The 18,793-nt window shown below is 34.0% G+C and overlaps 1 protein-coding gene across 3 annotated transcripts in view; it reads right to left on the bottom strand.

The window, feature by feature from the left end:
- The window catches only part of cut (homeobox protein, cut), a 143,347-nt gene that overhangs the window by 117,360 nt on the left and 7,194 nt on the right, over positions 1-18,793 (bottom strand). For all 3 annotated transcript variants that reach the window (XM_013312316.1, XM_013312317.1, XM_013312318.1), the window contains exon 2: positions 9,865-10,217. In XM_013312316.1, the coding sequence (XP_013167770.1) occupies positions 9,865-9,987 (123 nt within the window). In that variant the 5' untranslated portion in view covers positions 9,988-10,217. The remainder of the gene's footprint in view (positions 1-9,864; positions 10,218-18,793) is intronic.

Here is an 18,793-nt window from a genome sequence, read left to right as displayed (position 1 = left end):
AAAATAACGTAAACTGTCCGTTTAGAGCTTTTTTCTCCTGTCAGCATTTAACGTAGGCGCTAATGCGTTTCCTATGAATCTAACCGTATTTTTTTCCACGCTGCTAAGTCAATTTTTAAATTATGATACGTTGGGATAAATCACTACTTTGTATACGCTATTTTTGCGCGCGTTAATATAGTTTTACCTTTCGAAGTGTAAGTGGCGTTATAAAAATATTTTATGAACGAAAAACTTTCTTTTAAGTTTCCATTGTTTTAATTTCGTAACAAAAGTCAATGTAAGTAAAATAGAAGACAACGCTTGGAATCATTAACGTAAGAAAAAGAATCTAAAACTTAATTAAATTTGTAGTTAAAACTACATTTTTTGTAAGGCAATATATTACGAAATTTTACTAATATTATAAATGCAAATGTTTAGATGGATGGATGTTTGTTTGAAGGTATCACCAGAACGGCTGCACTGATGTTATTGAAATTTGGCATAGATATAAAACATAGTCTGAAAAAACACACAGGCTACTTAATAATTTTTTTTTTATTTCCCAAAAGAGTTTGATTTGTAAATCTATCGGAATAGTTATCTGCTTGTCAATTTCAATAGTAAAATAACGTGTCTAGTGAGATCTCGCTCTATATGTTCTGCATCTCTGGAATCAAGAGTGATGTGACACCGAATAACGTTAAAAGAATTTGTATAGCGAATAACTGTTACTAATATTGCTATATATAACTTATTACTCCGTTAATCCCGAAGCGTTCAAAACGTCTATAGATTTAAATTTGGAATGCCTGAAGTGCATTCTTCAAGTCGTAAATAACTAACGTATTTAAAAACTGTTAAAAGGTTTGTTTTCAGTTTCAGACAAATTAATCGTTTTTTTTTTAATTTTTAATTTTATATATTCGATAAAAAAGCGTAAACTTGTTTATAGACGACTAATCGTCGGATTCTGAGACTAAAATTCATATATAAAGCACATCGTTATCCCTCTCATTATCTTTGAAAAAACATAAATTTTGTACCAGGATTTCTGTCTCAGAAACCAACCATACCTTTATCAGTGAACATTTATAGAGTACGAACAGGTATTAAAAGAAAATCTATTTTGCTAACTGTACCTTTCGAAGTTCGATAGGAATCAGTCAAACTGGCCGTATGACATTTGCGCTGCGGGCATACTCTTTGCAAATTTAGTTTCGCAACAAGAACAATAGCATTGCAACCAGGACTTTATCACGGTGTAGTTAGGTTGATTATCGAATGACAAGAGATTCTTAAAATAAAACAATCATTACTATTCTATACATTGATGTACGAAATACTGGAAAAGGTATTTTTTATTTCAAATGAATAAAGAAATAATATTAAATTTTTGAAATTGCAATAAAAATCCTATCCAATGTTTTTATCCTACGTATATCATTTAGTTGAAGTTCGTTCAGTAAAATGCATGTTCATAAAAATATTCCAGCTCCAATAAAATGAAGTATCAATACACGGATGACTCACTATCGAATATTCAAGGGATTTAAAAAAAAAAACACCGAAGCATCATTCAATTTGAACACGCACTCGACTATTTTACGCTGTTTTGGCGCCAAACGGCTTGTTACAGCTCAGTGGAATACATTTACAGATTATAAAACATATCGAGGTTATTACCTTTAATATAAGTACTAAAATACATAATATTATCAGAAATAAACATGCACATAAGAGATAAATAAATAGAATTATATTCTACAAAAGTATTAAAGTATTTTGTTTTCGACATCTTGTTTCGATTTGATATTTATTTTGGCGGGAAAGGAGCTGTCGTTACATCTGTCAGACAGGACGATGACCGAATATCCATCAAGTTGAAAGCTCGCGTTATGGCGTTAAAAATTTAAACTTGGCTATATTTGGCGCAAAGATGTTCCCAATTAACCTTTTGAGTCAGTGTGACATCGGTTTTAATGTCGCTCACGGTAATGCGATCGTAAATCTCCAACAGTTGCGGCGGCCATTTGTAAACGCCCGCGATGCATCGGTATCGATCGATAATTAATCGATTCTGTCTCCGCGGACCACGACCGTGCATTTCTTTTCAGCCAGTGACATTCTTGAATTTTTTTTTAATTTTTGTATCCCCGAAAACTTTATTTGGAATTTAATGAACCAAAAGCGGTCTCAATTAATTTAATTACATAAGTTGAATGAATAATTAATATAAATTTATAAAAAAGTTCTTATAATATTTAAGATTGTCTTTTGAATAAAAAACTAATTAAGATCTTATCTAAAAATATCGACAGGTTAAAATAATGATTCGTTAAACTAAATAAAGAAGCCGTATAATTCAATGGGCTATAAACATATTTTATAAAAAAAAAAACATCGAGATTGTTCAATCTTTCCTATTGTTCTAATTCTATTGAAATGTACGATGCAAATACATTCTATTTGCGTGGCTCGTGATCGCTACACTATCTTAATGGCCGACATATTGGATTGGTGACGGCTGCATATAAACGAGTGACAATAAACTCGATTGTAACATCGATTCTTATGTCTCGAAAGAAAAATGTCTCATTATAATGGCAACCACCCAAAGTTATTTGATATTTAGAGTACTAGATGTGTTACATGACAAAATACGAAAAACAAGAGCTGTTTTATAGATAGCTGTATTTATGGTTTTATTTGTTTTTTTTTTACTAAATTTAACGGCTTTTTTTTCTTTAATAAAATGTCAAATCGGCAAATGGCAAGATAGTTTTTTATTACTGTGCCAACAAAATAAAAAGAAAACAATGTTTACTTTTAAAATGTTATAACCGTTACGCGCACCTTTCAAAACAAATATGGATTAGTTTAGCCAACATAAAAGTATTAAATTACAGCTTGCCAGTGTCTATACGAAATGAAGCAAGAAATAATAATTCGATAGTTGTTTATCATCATTACTCGATGTATCGATACATCGCATGATATGCTAGCCCACTCTAATGAAACTCCGAAGTTAAGGCATGTTACATTAGGTTTATCGTTTAGTAATTTGTTTAAAAAATATTCATAAAAACTTTTAAGAAATGTTTGTTTTGATATATTCAAAGTTGCCAGACGTACTATATTAATAACCAATGCTGGGTTTGACTTTTTTTATATCATAAGGTAGGCAAGCAAGGGGTCACCTGAATATGCCTATTGCAAAGAGCAGAATGTCCATGGACATGCTGATACGTTGCCAGCCTTCAAGCGATAGAGGGAGGGCCGCACAGAAGGAAGATATATCCCATTCCTAAGTCCCTCAAAACTACAGGAAGTCTTGGGTTCTTGTATACGAATGATTATATCATGTTGATTTATTAAATATAGCCATCGTATGCTACTTCCGCTACTTCCGCGCGGAATTAAAAATAATAGCCAATGTGTTCTAGACTATGCTCTACATCAGTGTCAAATTTCACAAAGATCTACTGAGCCGTTACGCAGATACCTTCAAACATCCATCTTGGATCCATCTAAACATTCGCTTTTATAGTATTGGTAAGATAAAAAGTAAAAAAAACTTTTTTTTTTTTCAAATAAACAGAAGCACACTAGAAATCTGAATAACATTTCCAAGATATTATTATCAGTGTTTTAATATCAAATACTACTAAAGTTTATTTCCAGCCTAAAATATAACTATTTATATTAAAATTTCAATAGTTACAAATCGATTTAAATAAATTAAACAAGCTATAAAGTTCGGAAATACATTACCGATTTCTTATCTATATTAAGCTATGTTTAGACTTTAATTTAAAATGTATGAATAATTTTATATCATTAAATTGTTAATAGCAATGTAGTCTAAATTAGGTCATTAAATATACAAAAAAATATACGCACATCAAATATAAAACTTATAGATTAATTTACGATATATTTAACCGATGACCTTTTTTTTTATTATATTAGAAGGCAAACGAGCGAGCGGCCACCTGAAATCGCAGAAATAGCGAAGTGACTGCTGCCCATAGACATACGCAATTGCATGCGTTGCCTACCTTTAATCGACGGAGGAGATGATGCAAAGAAAGTAAATATCTTCCCTTTCCATGCAACCTCTCATCCGGAAAGTCCACTTCCACTTTCCATCCTTTCCTTATAAAGAAAAGGATGGGAAGGGAAAGAGGACTAAATTAGGTTCCGGGACGCACACTCATCAGACTGCACGCGGAATTGCTTCCACTTCACGTCTGTCTTCTGTGTGGTCGTGGTATTTCACCGGGCGAGTGGGCCAATTCGTGCGAAGATGTTAAAACGGGCTCTACCACTGTTAAGCATTGTTATTGGCAACAGACTAAAATATTTTGTAGAATTAAGTCATTTTAAAAAATGTTGTCATAACAGTATAATATAATCGTATCGGTTTCTTTTTTAATATCGTTTAAAAAAGGAACGTCACTAAAACTTTGGAAAAAAAAATTTTACTCTATGGTTGGTATAGTATTGTTTACAAACAAAGGCACGCGATAAGGCATTAGCCTCGTAACTGGGCCTAAGATTATGCTAATTGCCTAACTCCAGTCGGGTTAAGGACGAGTCGGGTTTGTTCTCACTCCTGTTATTTTGGCGCCAACTTTGGCTTTGACGTTTAAATCTTTGCACGAGAATTAATACCATAAAAATTAAAAAGGAAAAAATTTAAATAAAATAAACGTCTCATTTTAAATTTAGAATTCTATTTTATTAGTTTTTACATCTAGAAATAATCTGTTAGGATTCTAACTTTAATAGAAAAGCTATAAGAGTAATAATTACAAGTAGGTCTAACAAGTTTCTCAGGTCACTATAAATATGTTAAAGTAATTTGAACCTTGCGCTCTTTGTTTTAAATGGTAAATTTGCTTGTACGTTGAAATAGTTGGTACAACAAGCGAAGCAGGTTCGTGTCTCGAGGCGGTCTATACCTAATAACCATCAATGATCAGGCCGATTGTGAAAAATATCATTAAAAAACCATCAAGCTCTTGATGATTCGACTGTGCCAGTATTGCAGTCATCAACCGCAATCGATTCTTTATTTTTTTTCTGTTTAATCTGTATTATTAAATTATTGAGATGCATTTGCTGTACATTTCAACTCACGCTCTATTATGCGTGGAATTGACTCCTAAAATGATCGTAGATTAGGCTTATGTTCCGTATAGTGTTGTACCTGTTGATATAAAATTATCGATAATATATCAGTACCATTTGAAATAAGAGCGTCGGTGGCTCAGTGGTCAAGCACTTGACTTGCAATCTGCAAGTCCTCGGTTCGAATCCCGCCATGTACCAATGTGTTTTTCGATTTCAGATTTACATATGTACATTTATCCGACGTTCTTACGGTGAAGGAAAACATCGTGATGCTGCACATTTCTGAGAATAAATTCAAAGATATGTGTGAAATCAACCAATCCGCACTTGGCCAGCGTGGTTGACTATGGCCTAATCACCCTTAACTTAGAGTAGGCTCCGAGCTCCTCGGTGGGGACGTATAGTGAGGTGATGATGATGAAGATGATTTTTGAAATTATTAGGACTGTATTTACATCACTAGTTTCCTTGCAATGGAACATAAATATGTCTAATTTTAATACAAAGACCGCTACTACGTTACCGTATTAATCTCTAATATAAATAACGAAAAAAATTAATAAGTATAGTTTTTGCGCGGGAAGCTGTAATGATTTAGATAGAAGATCGATAGTCACCGCCCACTTATAGACGCGGTGGGAGGGGCGCAAATCGAATTAGCGCACCCGATGCATCGATTATCCTCGAATCGGCAAAAAACACGATTAGCCCCGAAAAATCATCGACAGCCCTAAAAAAGGCAACGCCGCCGACCGTTAATGGCGGTTTTTGTTCGAAATTCGAAGATTTGAATTCGTAATTTCAACCGCAAGGCGTTCGGAATCATTTGTCAGTGACAATTTTTTGGTCGCAATCGATTTTTAAATACGGGTTAAGGATCGTTTTTTTAGATTCGTTGCCGAGGTCGAATTCCGAATTGTTTTGAAGTTCCTTTTTGTTCGCTAAAATGATAATTATGCTGGTTTAATAATGAATACGAAGACGTAAAGACACAACGCATCAGTGAGAGTAATAAACTATAAAATATTTGAGTTCAATTCTTTGTGTCTTACTTAGTAAATTGAATCGATCGATTTTCTCTCTTGATTCGAGTAAGCAACATCGATGTAGTCATTGAATAAAAATTTGTGTTATCAACTTAACTTTAGCTTTGGGATCTATAATATAACATATTAATAGCGTTGGACTTTTATCTAATAACATTTTATGTCTTTCTCTACGAAATGAAGTCATGGGAAAGCATGCAACTTTTTAGTGTTCGAAAAAGACGGGACAAATTCCTGTGGCCGAAAGTCTGTGGGAACCGATCGCATTCCCAAACTGTTAGGTTAATCCGATAGGATCGGGACGATTCGCACCGGGACGATTCGCATCGATTAATTATTCGTGTTCGCAGCGAATGTTTGCGGAGTCTGGTCGGCCCTAATTGAGTGCGCCGCGGTCGACGATTTAGCTTCAAGTAGTTAAACTATTGCGCTCATTGTCTATTTGTTTTGTTGTACGTTTAATGACGCACGTTTGTAACACCGTGTCGTTTGAGACTTAAATATATTTATGTCTAATATAATCAGTGTAATAATTAAACAGAACTTTGTCTAGACTTTCTTTTGTTACAACTGATTAACATGCGTTTATGAAGGTCAAAATATTAAAACAGATTAAGCATCCATTACATGTACGGACTAACCGTGGGTTTCTGAGACAAAAATCACCGTTTAAAAATGACAGGGTGACGGTATATTTTATACAGAGATATTGGTATCACAAACCAATGATAAGAATTAACACGTTTTGTAAAACAACAAAGATGAAGAAGAATCTAATTCAAAATTAAAACTTAAAAAAGTTCCAATAGATTCCATTCGATGTATAATTAAACGGTAAACGAAACAAACACAATTATCGATAATAAAGCGTAAAGAGATCGAACGCGCATCCGTATTCCGGGGACAATAAACGACAGGGGAGCGAGATCGCTTCGACGGAGCTCGTTTTATAGACGTTAATTGTTAGTTTTATTAACAGGCTGCATCTGTGAGGCTTCTCTGCCGTTTTAATGTGGCCTTAAACACCGCCCGCCGCCGAGATGGGTGGCTAATAGCGCATTTATTGGTATTGGTTTTGATAGAAAGAGATTATGAAGATTTTATGGCGTATCGCGATCGAGCTTTCGACCTCACTAATTAATGAATGAATAAATCTATGGGATATAGATTTTATACACAAGAATATTATGTTTTAATTATATTTTTTAATACAAAAATTCTATACTCTATCTATAGAGCTAAGAAATAATAGACAAAAAAACATAAACTTGTTGCCAAGACAACTAAATTTGTTCGTTTAAATTCAAAGAAAAAAATACTTGTTCTTTGTTTTTTTATTAAAAAATAACGCTTCTATATTGTATATGTAACAATTTTCATATACAAAGTAATAGATCAATCATTTTTTGTTGGTAACACTAAAAATTAATTATAGTATCACTTTATCTGTGGCCTGCACGTGTAATGACAGGTGGCCATCTTTAATTTATCGAATGGCGGATGACGTCCGAAATTTTTAAATCGATTACAATTAATATCGAAATGTGTATTCGTGCTGTCGGAATTAAATTATTTTTTTGTTCAATTTTCATGGAATAACTATCAAATGTCACTCCGAAATTAGGTGAACCTTCATTAGTGATGTTTTTATTACTTTAATATACTTTACGGCACTTTTTGGATGACAATATCTTGACTAATGTAGAAAATTACTTATTAAATACAGAAGTTTTATCATCATCATCAGCTCACTATAGTCCCTACTGAGGGGCTCGGAGCAGGGTAGGCTAAGGCTAGGTAAGTTAGGGGTGACAGGGTTGACTTCACATCTTTGAATTTCTTCGCAGATATTTGCATGTTGCATCGCGATGTTTTCCTTCACCGTAAGAACGTCGGATAAGTTTTGTTTTACTATTTAGGTATCAAAAACTGTGTAGCAATTTAAAATTTATTCTATAAGCTTATTAGTAGTCAATATTAGCGACTAGCACGTTTAGTTAACGTGGTCTTTGGGATATTAATCATTTCTAAAGAAATGGCTGTACCGAGTCGACATTCCGCGTCCTTGCGTTCGCGAATCGATAAGTACGGTCGCAGCACGGCATATGTAAATTTCAATGTAAATATGCTTTTTAATCAATATAAAGTCCAGTTCACAATAGTATCGGCGCATTCAAATGCGGCCTATCAGCGGGATGAATCGACTCTCGCTCCTCGAACGGGAATGAATATTTATTCTTACTCTGTTAAAGCTATTGTTCATATTTTGATTATGACTATCGTATCGAGTTGACATAAAGCGGTTGGCAACACTGAATTTGTATTACTAGTCGTAACATGTCAAATATAATTCCAAAGACAAACATTCAACTTTGTACTAGGATATGGTAACACTGTTTGATTAAATATCTCCTTTGTTTTTTTTTTGTGTATAAGGAATGTAATATTTCCTACAATGAGAGGGAACGTGTGTTACAAAAGGTTAGGAATTAGCAATGACATAGACAATGTAGAGGCGCGCCAAATGACGCGCGATCTATGACACTCGACTCGCGGTCGATGTCAACAGCTCTCAGAGCCAATTAGCGTCTCGATTAGCGCCGAGTATCGAATAATAACATCGATTCGTGCTCGATTTGACACACGATTGTTTGCAAATCTCGACAAACGTACTTCAATTATCTTTTGTTAACAAATATTTTTTTTGTAGATAGCCTTAAGTTTAATCTAGGATTTAAAGCTTTATAAAAAGGACAATTACATCTATTTTTAATGTGGAACCATAGACACGATCGCACCTTGAAATTCAATAGAAGCTATTAGAACGCTTCCAGATTATTCGCAACGCGTTTCGCAACTTCCCCTATATCTCGGCGCAACGCAGCGATATAGATCTATGCATTTATTATAATTGCCCGTAGATTATCGGCTGTTCACTTATATCGAAGAACAATGCTTTAATGCATGTTCATTACATTGTATTGTCTTTCCTTATAACCAATTTTGTATATCTCTGTGACGCGATCGAATTGGCGTTGTAAGGAAATGTGTTCTACTTAAGCGTATCTAGTTGTTCTTTCCTTCCTTAGTGTTTAATCTCAATTATTACCAACTACAGAATGTTCATTGTTGAACAGACTTTGACTATTGTCGCATAAATCTGTCACAGTCTTATGCTTTCTTCTGCATTCATAAAGAAACTCCACGTTCTTTTGGATGTAAATACGTTTGTGTCTTTTGTCTTTATTATTTTGGTCTGAAGGTAAATATTTGGATATCAATTAGCCAGTTGATATCTCCAGAGACCCTTATATATTTGTATCGAAGTGACATTCAGATTAGAGGGCGGCCGTTACCTGTTCGGAATTAGAATTCAACGCAGCTCTATCGAAACTAAACGTCGATCAGATACTACGGAGATTGCAACAACAATAGATGTAATTGTTACTGAGCTGGGGTCGGGAATCGGTCACCCCCGGTCCCACAGGTTAATTGCGCCTTATATTAAACTAATAATTGATTCTGTTGCTTTGTTCAAAGTTAAGCTCTCTGATTTTATAGTCTGTACAATTGTCTTGTAGTTACAACGTTTATTAATAACTATCTGTATTGTTATATTAATGTTTATTTAAGTATTATTTATCTATCGTACAATGAAATGAAGAGGAAATAAACAGGTTTGTATGTAGAACCGCACCTGTTGCCAGAACTGTGCTAGGAGGTATATCCTTTCTTTCTTGAAGAGCCAGTCCATGGAGTGCATAGCTTGCACCTCCGCCTCCGGTGCGGCGGGCAGGCTGGCCGCGCCCGTCGGGTGCATCCGGACGTCCGCGCCGCACTCACTCCCGGCGCGCAATGACCCGTCACGCCGGCCCGAGTGCGCCAAATTCAAACTTTAAGCCCGCCATTTTCAAAAGCAAAGCATAGACAAAACTGCCAACCGACACTCGGCTGCCAGTGTCGAATCGATTGTTCTTTTCACGTCGCGTGCTACGAGGGATTTTTTTCTTTGTCTTCGTTATTTCTTATTGTGATGTGCCCCTGTTCGACCTGAAACAGAAAAAAAGAAAATATTGAAAGGGGAAGTTTAACATCGATTCTATTGTAGCAGACAATCGGCCACTTGGAGTTTTCGTGTCGAAACTAATTTGGTTATGTTCAACTAAGATACATTTCAGGGGTTGAAAGAACTTATATTACAGTTCAATTTCTTGCCATTAGAGAGATAAACAGACTTCAGAAGAAGCCGTTTGTCAAAATAATTCATTCATTCGTAATTTCAACTAAAGATTTCATCAGACGAGCTACTCGTAACGTTCTAAACGAACAACAAAATGTTAAAAGCAAACATAGATCAATGATTTAAAACATTGTTTCAAAGCAGGTGGCGGACGCTAAACATAGAGAGATAAAACTAAATCAAACACGCAACTATCACACAAAAGTCCGGTCGCCATCGAACTATATCTGTGGCATTTAGCATGTCCCCGCGACCCTCGCCTCCACCCGCGACAACCCCGCGCGCCTGTAGCGCCCGAAAACCAACTTATCGCCTAACACAAAGAACAATAAAACCACGACTTGTAAATTTTCACATCCATTCCAAATCATAAGCGACAGCGGGTAAGCTACCTTAATTTTTTTTAATCAAAATCGTCAAATTTTCATATATATCCCTAGTAACAAAATTAACCCTAATCAAACATATTTTTTTTAATGGAAACATGTTTGAATTATACATACATTTATTATTTTGGTCATACTTTAGTCACTTATTATTTCGAGTGAGCAGAGAAATTTAAAAAATAATTTCTTTTTAAAAAATCGCTTCAGCTTATACCTTATACAGTGTAAGGGGCAAGTCTGAAACAGTGAATTACTAGCGTGTCAATCAATAAACATGATAAGTGCGAGTTTCGTGCGGCGATATGCAAACAGCAGTGGGCCGCACGAACGTTGGTCAGCGCCGCCAACAACCATTCTATATCGATTACACCATAGACAACAACATCGATTCAAATCGATTCAAAACACTGACGGTAATATTCTTTATTATCGAGTATCGATTTTGTATTTAAATATTTATTTAATGTTATTAAGTATGTGTAGTGTCTTGTCAATTTTTATCAATTTGACTTTAATAAACCTTTTAAAATTTAAATTAAAAGCAATATAAATTTTTAATTTTACGCTTTTCGATTTAATATCGAATTTAATTTCTTATAACATCGTAATTCGATTTTAGTACAATCATTTAACAAAGTGTCCTGTGAAGTTTTTACTTGGAATTAAAAAAAAAGGAAATGTATTTTAATAAATTAATGTACGTCATTGTAAGTGAGTCATACGAATAGAAATTATTCCCACTTCAGTACTCGCTACACAACAGTTTGTTATTAGTTAATATTCATTAGGGGGAGGCCAGATGTCGCAGATAAGAGCCGAGGCGGGTCACACAAGGATTATAACGCTAACTGTTGAATTACATACTTTGCCTTACACTTAGACAAGGCGGAAAAATAAACCGACCTCAAGGTGACCTATCCTTGACCAACACAATCACATCGTACATTTTATCCCTATCATAGACAGTATTTAAAAAATCTAGAGGGTTTTTATTTAAATTTAATATTATAATGTAGTAATAAAAACAGTGCGCGAGTTTTTATTAGTATTCAAATACACCTCTTTAATATGTTTTGGCTGAACGCCGTCTACTGTTGTCTGTATGAAATAAACATTTTAAAACTGCCAACTTGACGTTGACACTTCGTGCATTAGTAAAAAAAAATAATCGAATTCCCCTGTCTATTTCGACAGAACACGAAATTCAAAAATCGAAATTCGAACATTGAAATGACTCTTTTAAAAAAAGGCAAGTTGAAAATCGAACGTCTTGCCGCGAAGCTTTCTTGGAATTTGGATTGAATATTGTCGACTTAATTTTCTTTGCAATAAGATACTTTTTTGAATGTTTGTCAGTTATTGATGGGAAACAATAAATTGGTAATTGATAGTGATCTACGCGGAAGCGCTCGCGTGCGGGTCGCGAGTTAGATCGGCATTAACCGAAAAAGTCTAAACAACTTTATTTTTTCGTAATATCAAAATATCTAAGACATTTGACAAGTTCAATGTACGATGTCAATTCAATATGCAGAAAAATAATTTTGTGGCAGAACAGTTTTTGTTTGCCTTATTTCTACGTAAAAGAATAAAGAAGGTTATAATAGTCTATGGTTTCGTGATTTTGACACATTTATCGGAACAATTGGCGGTCGTTACACGCACATAATGCCTTCAATCGTGGATTATTGAAAACGTGATGTTTGCTCGCCTGTGAAGTGTGACGAGACATGCATACAGACGGACACAGATTGACGTATGGGAAATTTATCACTGTAGAAATATTTTAGAATTTATATTAAAACTTCTTTGTATAAATTTAGATAATTCTTTTTCGTTTAGTGTTATGCATAATTCATAAACATGAATACATTTTAAAAATAATTTTACTTGACTTTAAATAGTTTTTAAAAGTTAACTATTATATAAATGTCAAATTATGATTGCCAGGATTAATGGTCAAGAATTTTAGTGGCAGCCCTAATTACCGTTGTAGATTAAATCAGTCAGTGTCAGGTTCCTTTCAGGTGTTTGATAAGGTTGCCCCCATATCCCCCACGGTAATACGGCCCCCCAATTCCTACCAGGTCACCATGTGATTTATTTCACTACCAACTTTCGATAACAGATAATAAAATTTAAAATAGACAGGTGCTCGATATTAAACGAACTGAACATGGCCGCAAACAATTTTATCACGGCCATAAATAAAAAAAAACTAAGACACCCTCACACGTAAATATTTTTAACAACATTAAAGAAATTACGAGTTTACGTTTGCCGTGCGTAAAAAGTACGATGTATCGTGTGTCGACATCATAAAGTTCAAATTCCCCTGTCGTCTATTTTAGTTAATGCGTTAAGTGTGTTGTTTCTTTGTACGATGACAAATTTACAACTGCTATTAGAAAAAATATTAATGACCTCTATTGCTAGGAGCTAAGACTGATTTTGAATTAAATTTGCTGATGTTTGGATATCAGAGTTGGGTTTGTTTTCACCGGCTCAATATCAAAATGGCAGTAAAATATATATCGTGCATTGAAATATAGGTTTCGTGACAAAAGTTTTGCCAGTTCGCTTTCAATCGATGTCTTTGCTTCGGCGATTTTAACGGCTCATATTTTTGTTATAATTAGCTATTTTCATGCGAACTTTATACCATTATAGATGGAGGAATGACACAAGAAATTTGAGTGCAAATTACGTAATTAAAATTCAGTAATTATTATACGATTAGCTGACGCCCGCGACACCGTCCGCGCGGAATTAAAAAAAAACAATTACCCTATGTTTTCTTCCAGGCTGTGTTTTACATCTATATACCAAATTTCGCATTTATAATATTAGTAAGAAGTTAAATTCTTTTGAGTTGCTTTGCTTTTCAAAACCCATATCAACGTTATTGCCTATTCTAAAAAACAAACTTGCAACAGATCTACAACCGGCCAGTTCGAGTTAAAAAAAAAAAAAACATCAAAAAAGCACGGGAAAAGCAAAGACCGACGTAGGAAAGGCAAGTCGTCAGTTTGTCAGCGGACGATCAACGAACGAGCAGCGGCAAATCAAAAATCGCAATTCATGCAGCAATCATGATTGCCATTTCGATTCCACCTTTTTATTTCTACACGCCTTCTTGCTTTTGTTACGTTAGGCAATGGATACACTAGACTGTTCTTAGTGTTACCATTTTAAAAAATATGGAGTTTTGTTGTAGATTTATTTAGCAATTCTATAGATCCCATAGTATGTTTTTAATAACAAATGTTACAATTTAAGCTAAAGGGAGTAATAATTTAATATTTTTTTTATGTCACTTTAAGTTATATTGTAGGAGACTACACTATTTTTCTTTTTTTAGCTGAAAAAGATACACAGACATTAAGTCTATACTTATCTATAGTTGGTCCATAAATACAATGATTATTGGTGTATAGATAAATGGTCATACAGAATACGAATGAAGAATGCTAGGAAGATATCCGTTAAGTGTGTACTAGCCCTTAGGTTCCTACAGCAAAAGTATCGGCGAACCTTGCGCCAAATATTAGGCATATTTTTCGGTTTTATTTGGCTCTATTCCGAAAACCTTTGTACCCTTTGAGCTTCGGCTTCGGGAATTTGATTATTTCGTCGTTCTGCAGTTCTTTGATTGATTGCTTTTCAGTTTGTTCATTGTTTTAGCATCGCTCTGCGGTTCTAAATGGTAAGCGATGCAACGTGTTTGGTTTACTTTGGGTAACGACGTAAATATATTGATTTTATAAGTTATATTTCTAAAACTACGAAGTTTATTATCATAATTGTTAAGTATACTGTTATTATTTATTAAAATCTATTAAACTCTGGCAATAAATTTTCGGTAGTGCCAACAAAACAATGTTTACAATGATGTCTTCTACCAACATTACCACATTAGTAACTACCTCGCAAAATTCAAAAACATAGAACTTAAATGCAAAGAGTATCTTTATCAAGGGGCCGTAAAGATTGTTCAAAGTTAAAATCACCCACCTGCCTAATTAAATATACAACGGACATGCGATTTCCGAAATAAATAATCGATAAATCGACACTTTATATTCGTCTCGGGATCACTTCGTGTTCGGAACTCATTACAACACTAGGCCGGTAGGTGTCGCTACAAAATTGATATCGTCGATTTGCTTGTCGATGTTTTTATCGCCTTCGATTTCCGCTATCACGATATATCGATGTTCGTGACCATCACTATTAATCGATTCATTTACTTAAAAATGGTTTTGTTTTTATGATTTTGGCAGAAGTAGACAAGTAAAGAAAACAATATCAGTCAGTTTTATAGCGATTCTTAGCAATTTGTTCAGTAATATTAAATATTTCTGAAGCAAACAGCTATATTATGTGTTAACAATTATTCCCTAATAATTTTAAAATGGCGTAATATTACACAATTGTTTTTAATTACTTGATAAATTAGGAACTTTCATGTAGTGTTATGTAAGTTCCGGCTTTCCAAAAACCGTTGTCAGCTATGAATATTCAATAAACATTTTCCCCCTAACGTAAGTAATTAACTGTCTTCCCATACATCAAATAGGTTATGACTTAACCATAGATAAATAACTGTAGATAGTGAACGGTTATTTTTGAACTAAACACAAATATATCAAAGGGGCACTCTTGGGGACAATAATTAGACAATTTATAATTCATTAGGGATTTAAAATAGTCAGTTGACATAAATATGGCGGGTAAAAAACGCGGGAAAGGATCATAGAGTGAAAAAAAAAACTTTGTTTATGATCGAAAAATAGAACAGTGGCTGTTTGAATTTAAAATTAAAGATATGGATTGGTATTTCTCATTGTGTTTGCTTTTGTTTTTTAATATGTTTCTATTTTTTTTTTAAATTTCGAACTTTTTATTTCAAATTAACAAATGTCATAAAAAAGTTTAATTGTGTGGTCCTTATTAAAAAGCTGTTGCCCGAAAGTCAATCCCCGCGGAATTAAAAAAAAAACTTAATTAGTAGCCTATGTGTTTTTCCAGACTATGTTCTATATCTATGCCAAATATCGGAGAGATTCATACATCCGTTCTAGAGACACTTTCTAACAAACATCCATCCATCCAAACATTCGCATTTATAATATTAGTAAGTATTTTTCAAATGATAGTCGGCTTTACTCTTCTTAAGCTATAATATCAACACTGACGTCACGCAAACGTGTTTAAAAAGATTCGTTATCAAGACATAGGCCTTTAGTTAGCACAAGATAAGTTAGGAAATGACTAATTCTATGAAATTTGTGTAAGATGCATCATTAATTTACTAGAAGTGGCAGTGAATACATTAAAGACTTAGAATATGGTTTCCTTCTAGGAATTCATAGGATGACACTTCTTGCTATTTATTAGATGTATGTATTTCGCGAATACGAAAATAGTATGTTTAATATCGTGATTACTTTCAATAGATAAAATTACAAATGTCTCACGAGCCATTTATCGATAATAGCACTATAGTGACGTGCCCCATTCGATATCGTCTCGGAGGGGAACCGGAAAAGACGTCGCGTAACGAAATTTGACATTTCAATGTCTTTTATTCGTATTGAAGGGCTATTGCATGATTTTGCGACTATTATAGAATTTTATTTTATTATTGAGTATAAAATATTGTCTTTGAAGCCTTTAAAATATGTGTATAATCAATCCATTGGTGTTTGCCTTTTGTTTTAAAAGTATAAGGTATTCAAATAAAATTGCTGACAATTCTTTATTAAGTCATCATTTCGTCACGTGTCGTTCCCGTGTCGTGTGCTGTAAGCGCGCCAATTCATCATTCCGTTTAAATTTAGAACACGAAATATAATGTAGTCCATCATTACAGGACGTCACCTGTTCACGACCGAGATCAAACGTGAATCTATATCAGTACCAAACAGTTGCTACATTCCATCTCTTTCTTTTACGTAGAAATCCCGTATCGTCGTCCTTATCTTTGTCAGCGTTACATTATTTTTCTTTAATTATAAAAATGTTGCTAGCCAGTATCTTTTGAGTTAATCAATCCAAACAAACAATGGTATTTAGTTATCGAAACGTAAACGCATGCAAAGAGTGCATCAATTCTTGATATCGACTTCATAAACTAACCCGTTGATGAGACTATCAAAAAAAACAATATCCATTGATCGCATTCGGACAACACATGTGTTGAAGGAAAGGGACGGCGCTATCAAACTGAGAGGGATAGAGATTTTTTTCTTTTTTAACTGGCAGCGATTTTGCCACATGTTGCTTTGATGGATATAATATTGGTTAGTGGGACTTATGGGCAAATAAACAGGGATTCAAGACGCCTATGTCCTTTGATTTTTTTTTAGTAAAAGGTTTATACTGGCCGTAAAAAGATGCTAATCCAGGCAACATGTATAGCATCCATTTTAAATTAAAATAAATAACACAAATTTTACATGTAAATTTAAATAAATATTTGGAACAATAGTTCTATTTTCAATGCTTTTTTCTTATTTTGTTTGTTTTTGTGTTGTCATGAGTATAGTTCTGAACTGATAGTGTCGGTAAAACAGTTATAAGTCCAAAGTCAATGACATGTCTTATTTTATGTTTCTTTGTTAAAAATGTGTTTATTTTATTTTAAAAATTAATTGAACGTTTTGTAATGAAGGTTCAGTTCAATGCAGTCAATGTTAATTTGTCTGCAGTAGTAGCGGAGGCAGTGAGAATCGCGTGTGTTTTTCGGCAGCCGGGCCCGATGTAAAAATAAATGGCGGGAATGCTGTTGTGGTTCGCATTTAGCCTGTTACTCCGCAACACCTATTTTTAATTCGTTCTATTTTCAAAATTGCGAAAATAAAATAGTTTAATGCAGCAATAAAATCTAATTGTCTTGTAGAACAACTCCGGCTTGATTGTCTGTTGTTTATTATTAATTTTGTTTTTAAAATTCTTCATGCTTAAATGTAAGTTCACGGAATACAAGGAAATACGTTTTTGAATTAATATTGGTTATTTAACATATATATGGGTTTCATTTTCAGATTCTCATAGAAAAATGTTTAAATCTTTTGGTCGAAATACGATAATCTTACTACTTAAAAAGCAAAGTTTTGATGGATGGATGTTAAAAGGTATCTCCAAAACGGAAAGTTAGGCATTGATGTAGAGCATACCATGGAAGAACATACAGGCTACTAATTAAGTTTTTTTTTAATTCCGCGCGGACAATGTTTACATTTAGGGAGCGTCGGTAGCTCAGGGGTCAAGCACTTGACTGAACTGCAGGTCCTGGGTTCGAATCCCTCTATATACCAATATGTTTTTCGATTTCCGATTTACATATGTACATTTATCCGACATTCTTACGGTGAAGAAAAACATCGTGATGCTGCACATATCTGAGAAGAAATTCAAAGATATGTGTAAGAAGCCAACCCGCACTTGGTCAGCGTGGTTGACTATGGCCTAATCACCCTTAACTTAGGGTAGGCTCCGAGACGGTGGGGACGTATAGTGAGCTGATGATGATGAATGTTTACACTTAATAAAATCAATCATTACAAGGAGAAAATTAAATTATATATATATTTTTTGATTTAGTATGAACGGCGCCTAATCTTTAATTTCTTAGAAACGTAATTAAAAGCTAATCGACACTAACGTCGATTCGCATTTCTATGATCGGACATTTCTTATAGCGTCTTTCGCATATTTTCTCACGCTACACACAGAGCATTTTGAACCTTAAAGTGTTATTATTTATGGTTCATAGTTGTTCAATAGATAATTGTAATGATGTTTGTATGGTCCAAGATATAAGCGATTTATCAGATAGTGTTACAAGACGTCTAAACATATTTACATTAAGGAAATTCAAGAAAAAGTATGTAAAAAGTTTTTCATTCTGTTATGTTTCATGTTTCTGCTGGAGGCTACCGCAGGCATACACACTCAGAGTCCTTAAGTATTCATAATGAAATCTAAAGCAAATA

This window comes from Papilio xuthus, unplaced genomic scaffold, assembly GCF_000836235.2.
Source record: "Papilio xuthus unplaced genomic scaffold, Pxut_1.1 DF827679.1, whole genome shotgun sequence".
NCBI lineage: Eukaryota > Metazoa > Arthropoda > Insecta > Lepidoptera > Papilionidae > Papilio > Papilio xuthus.
Note: the sequence above shows the minus strand (reverse complement) of the source record. Positions and strands in the feature narration are given on the sequence as shown.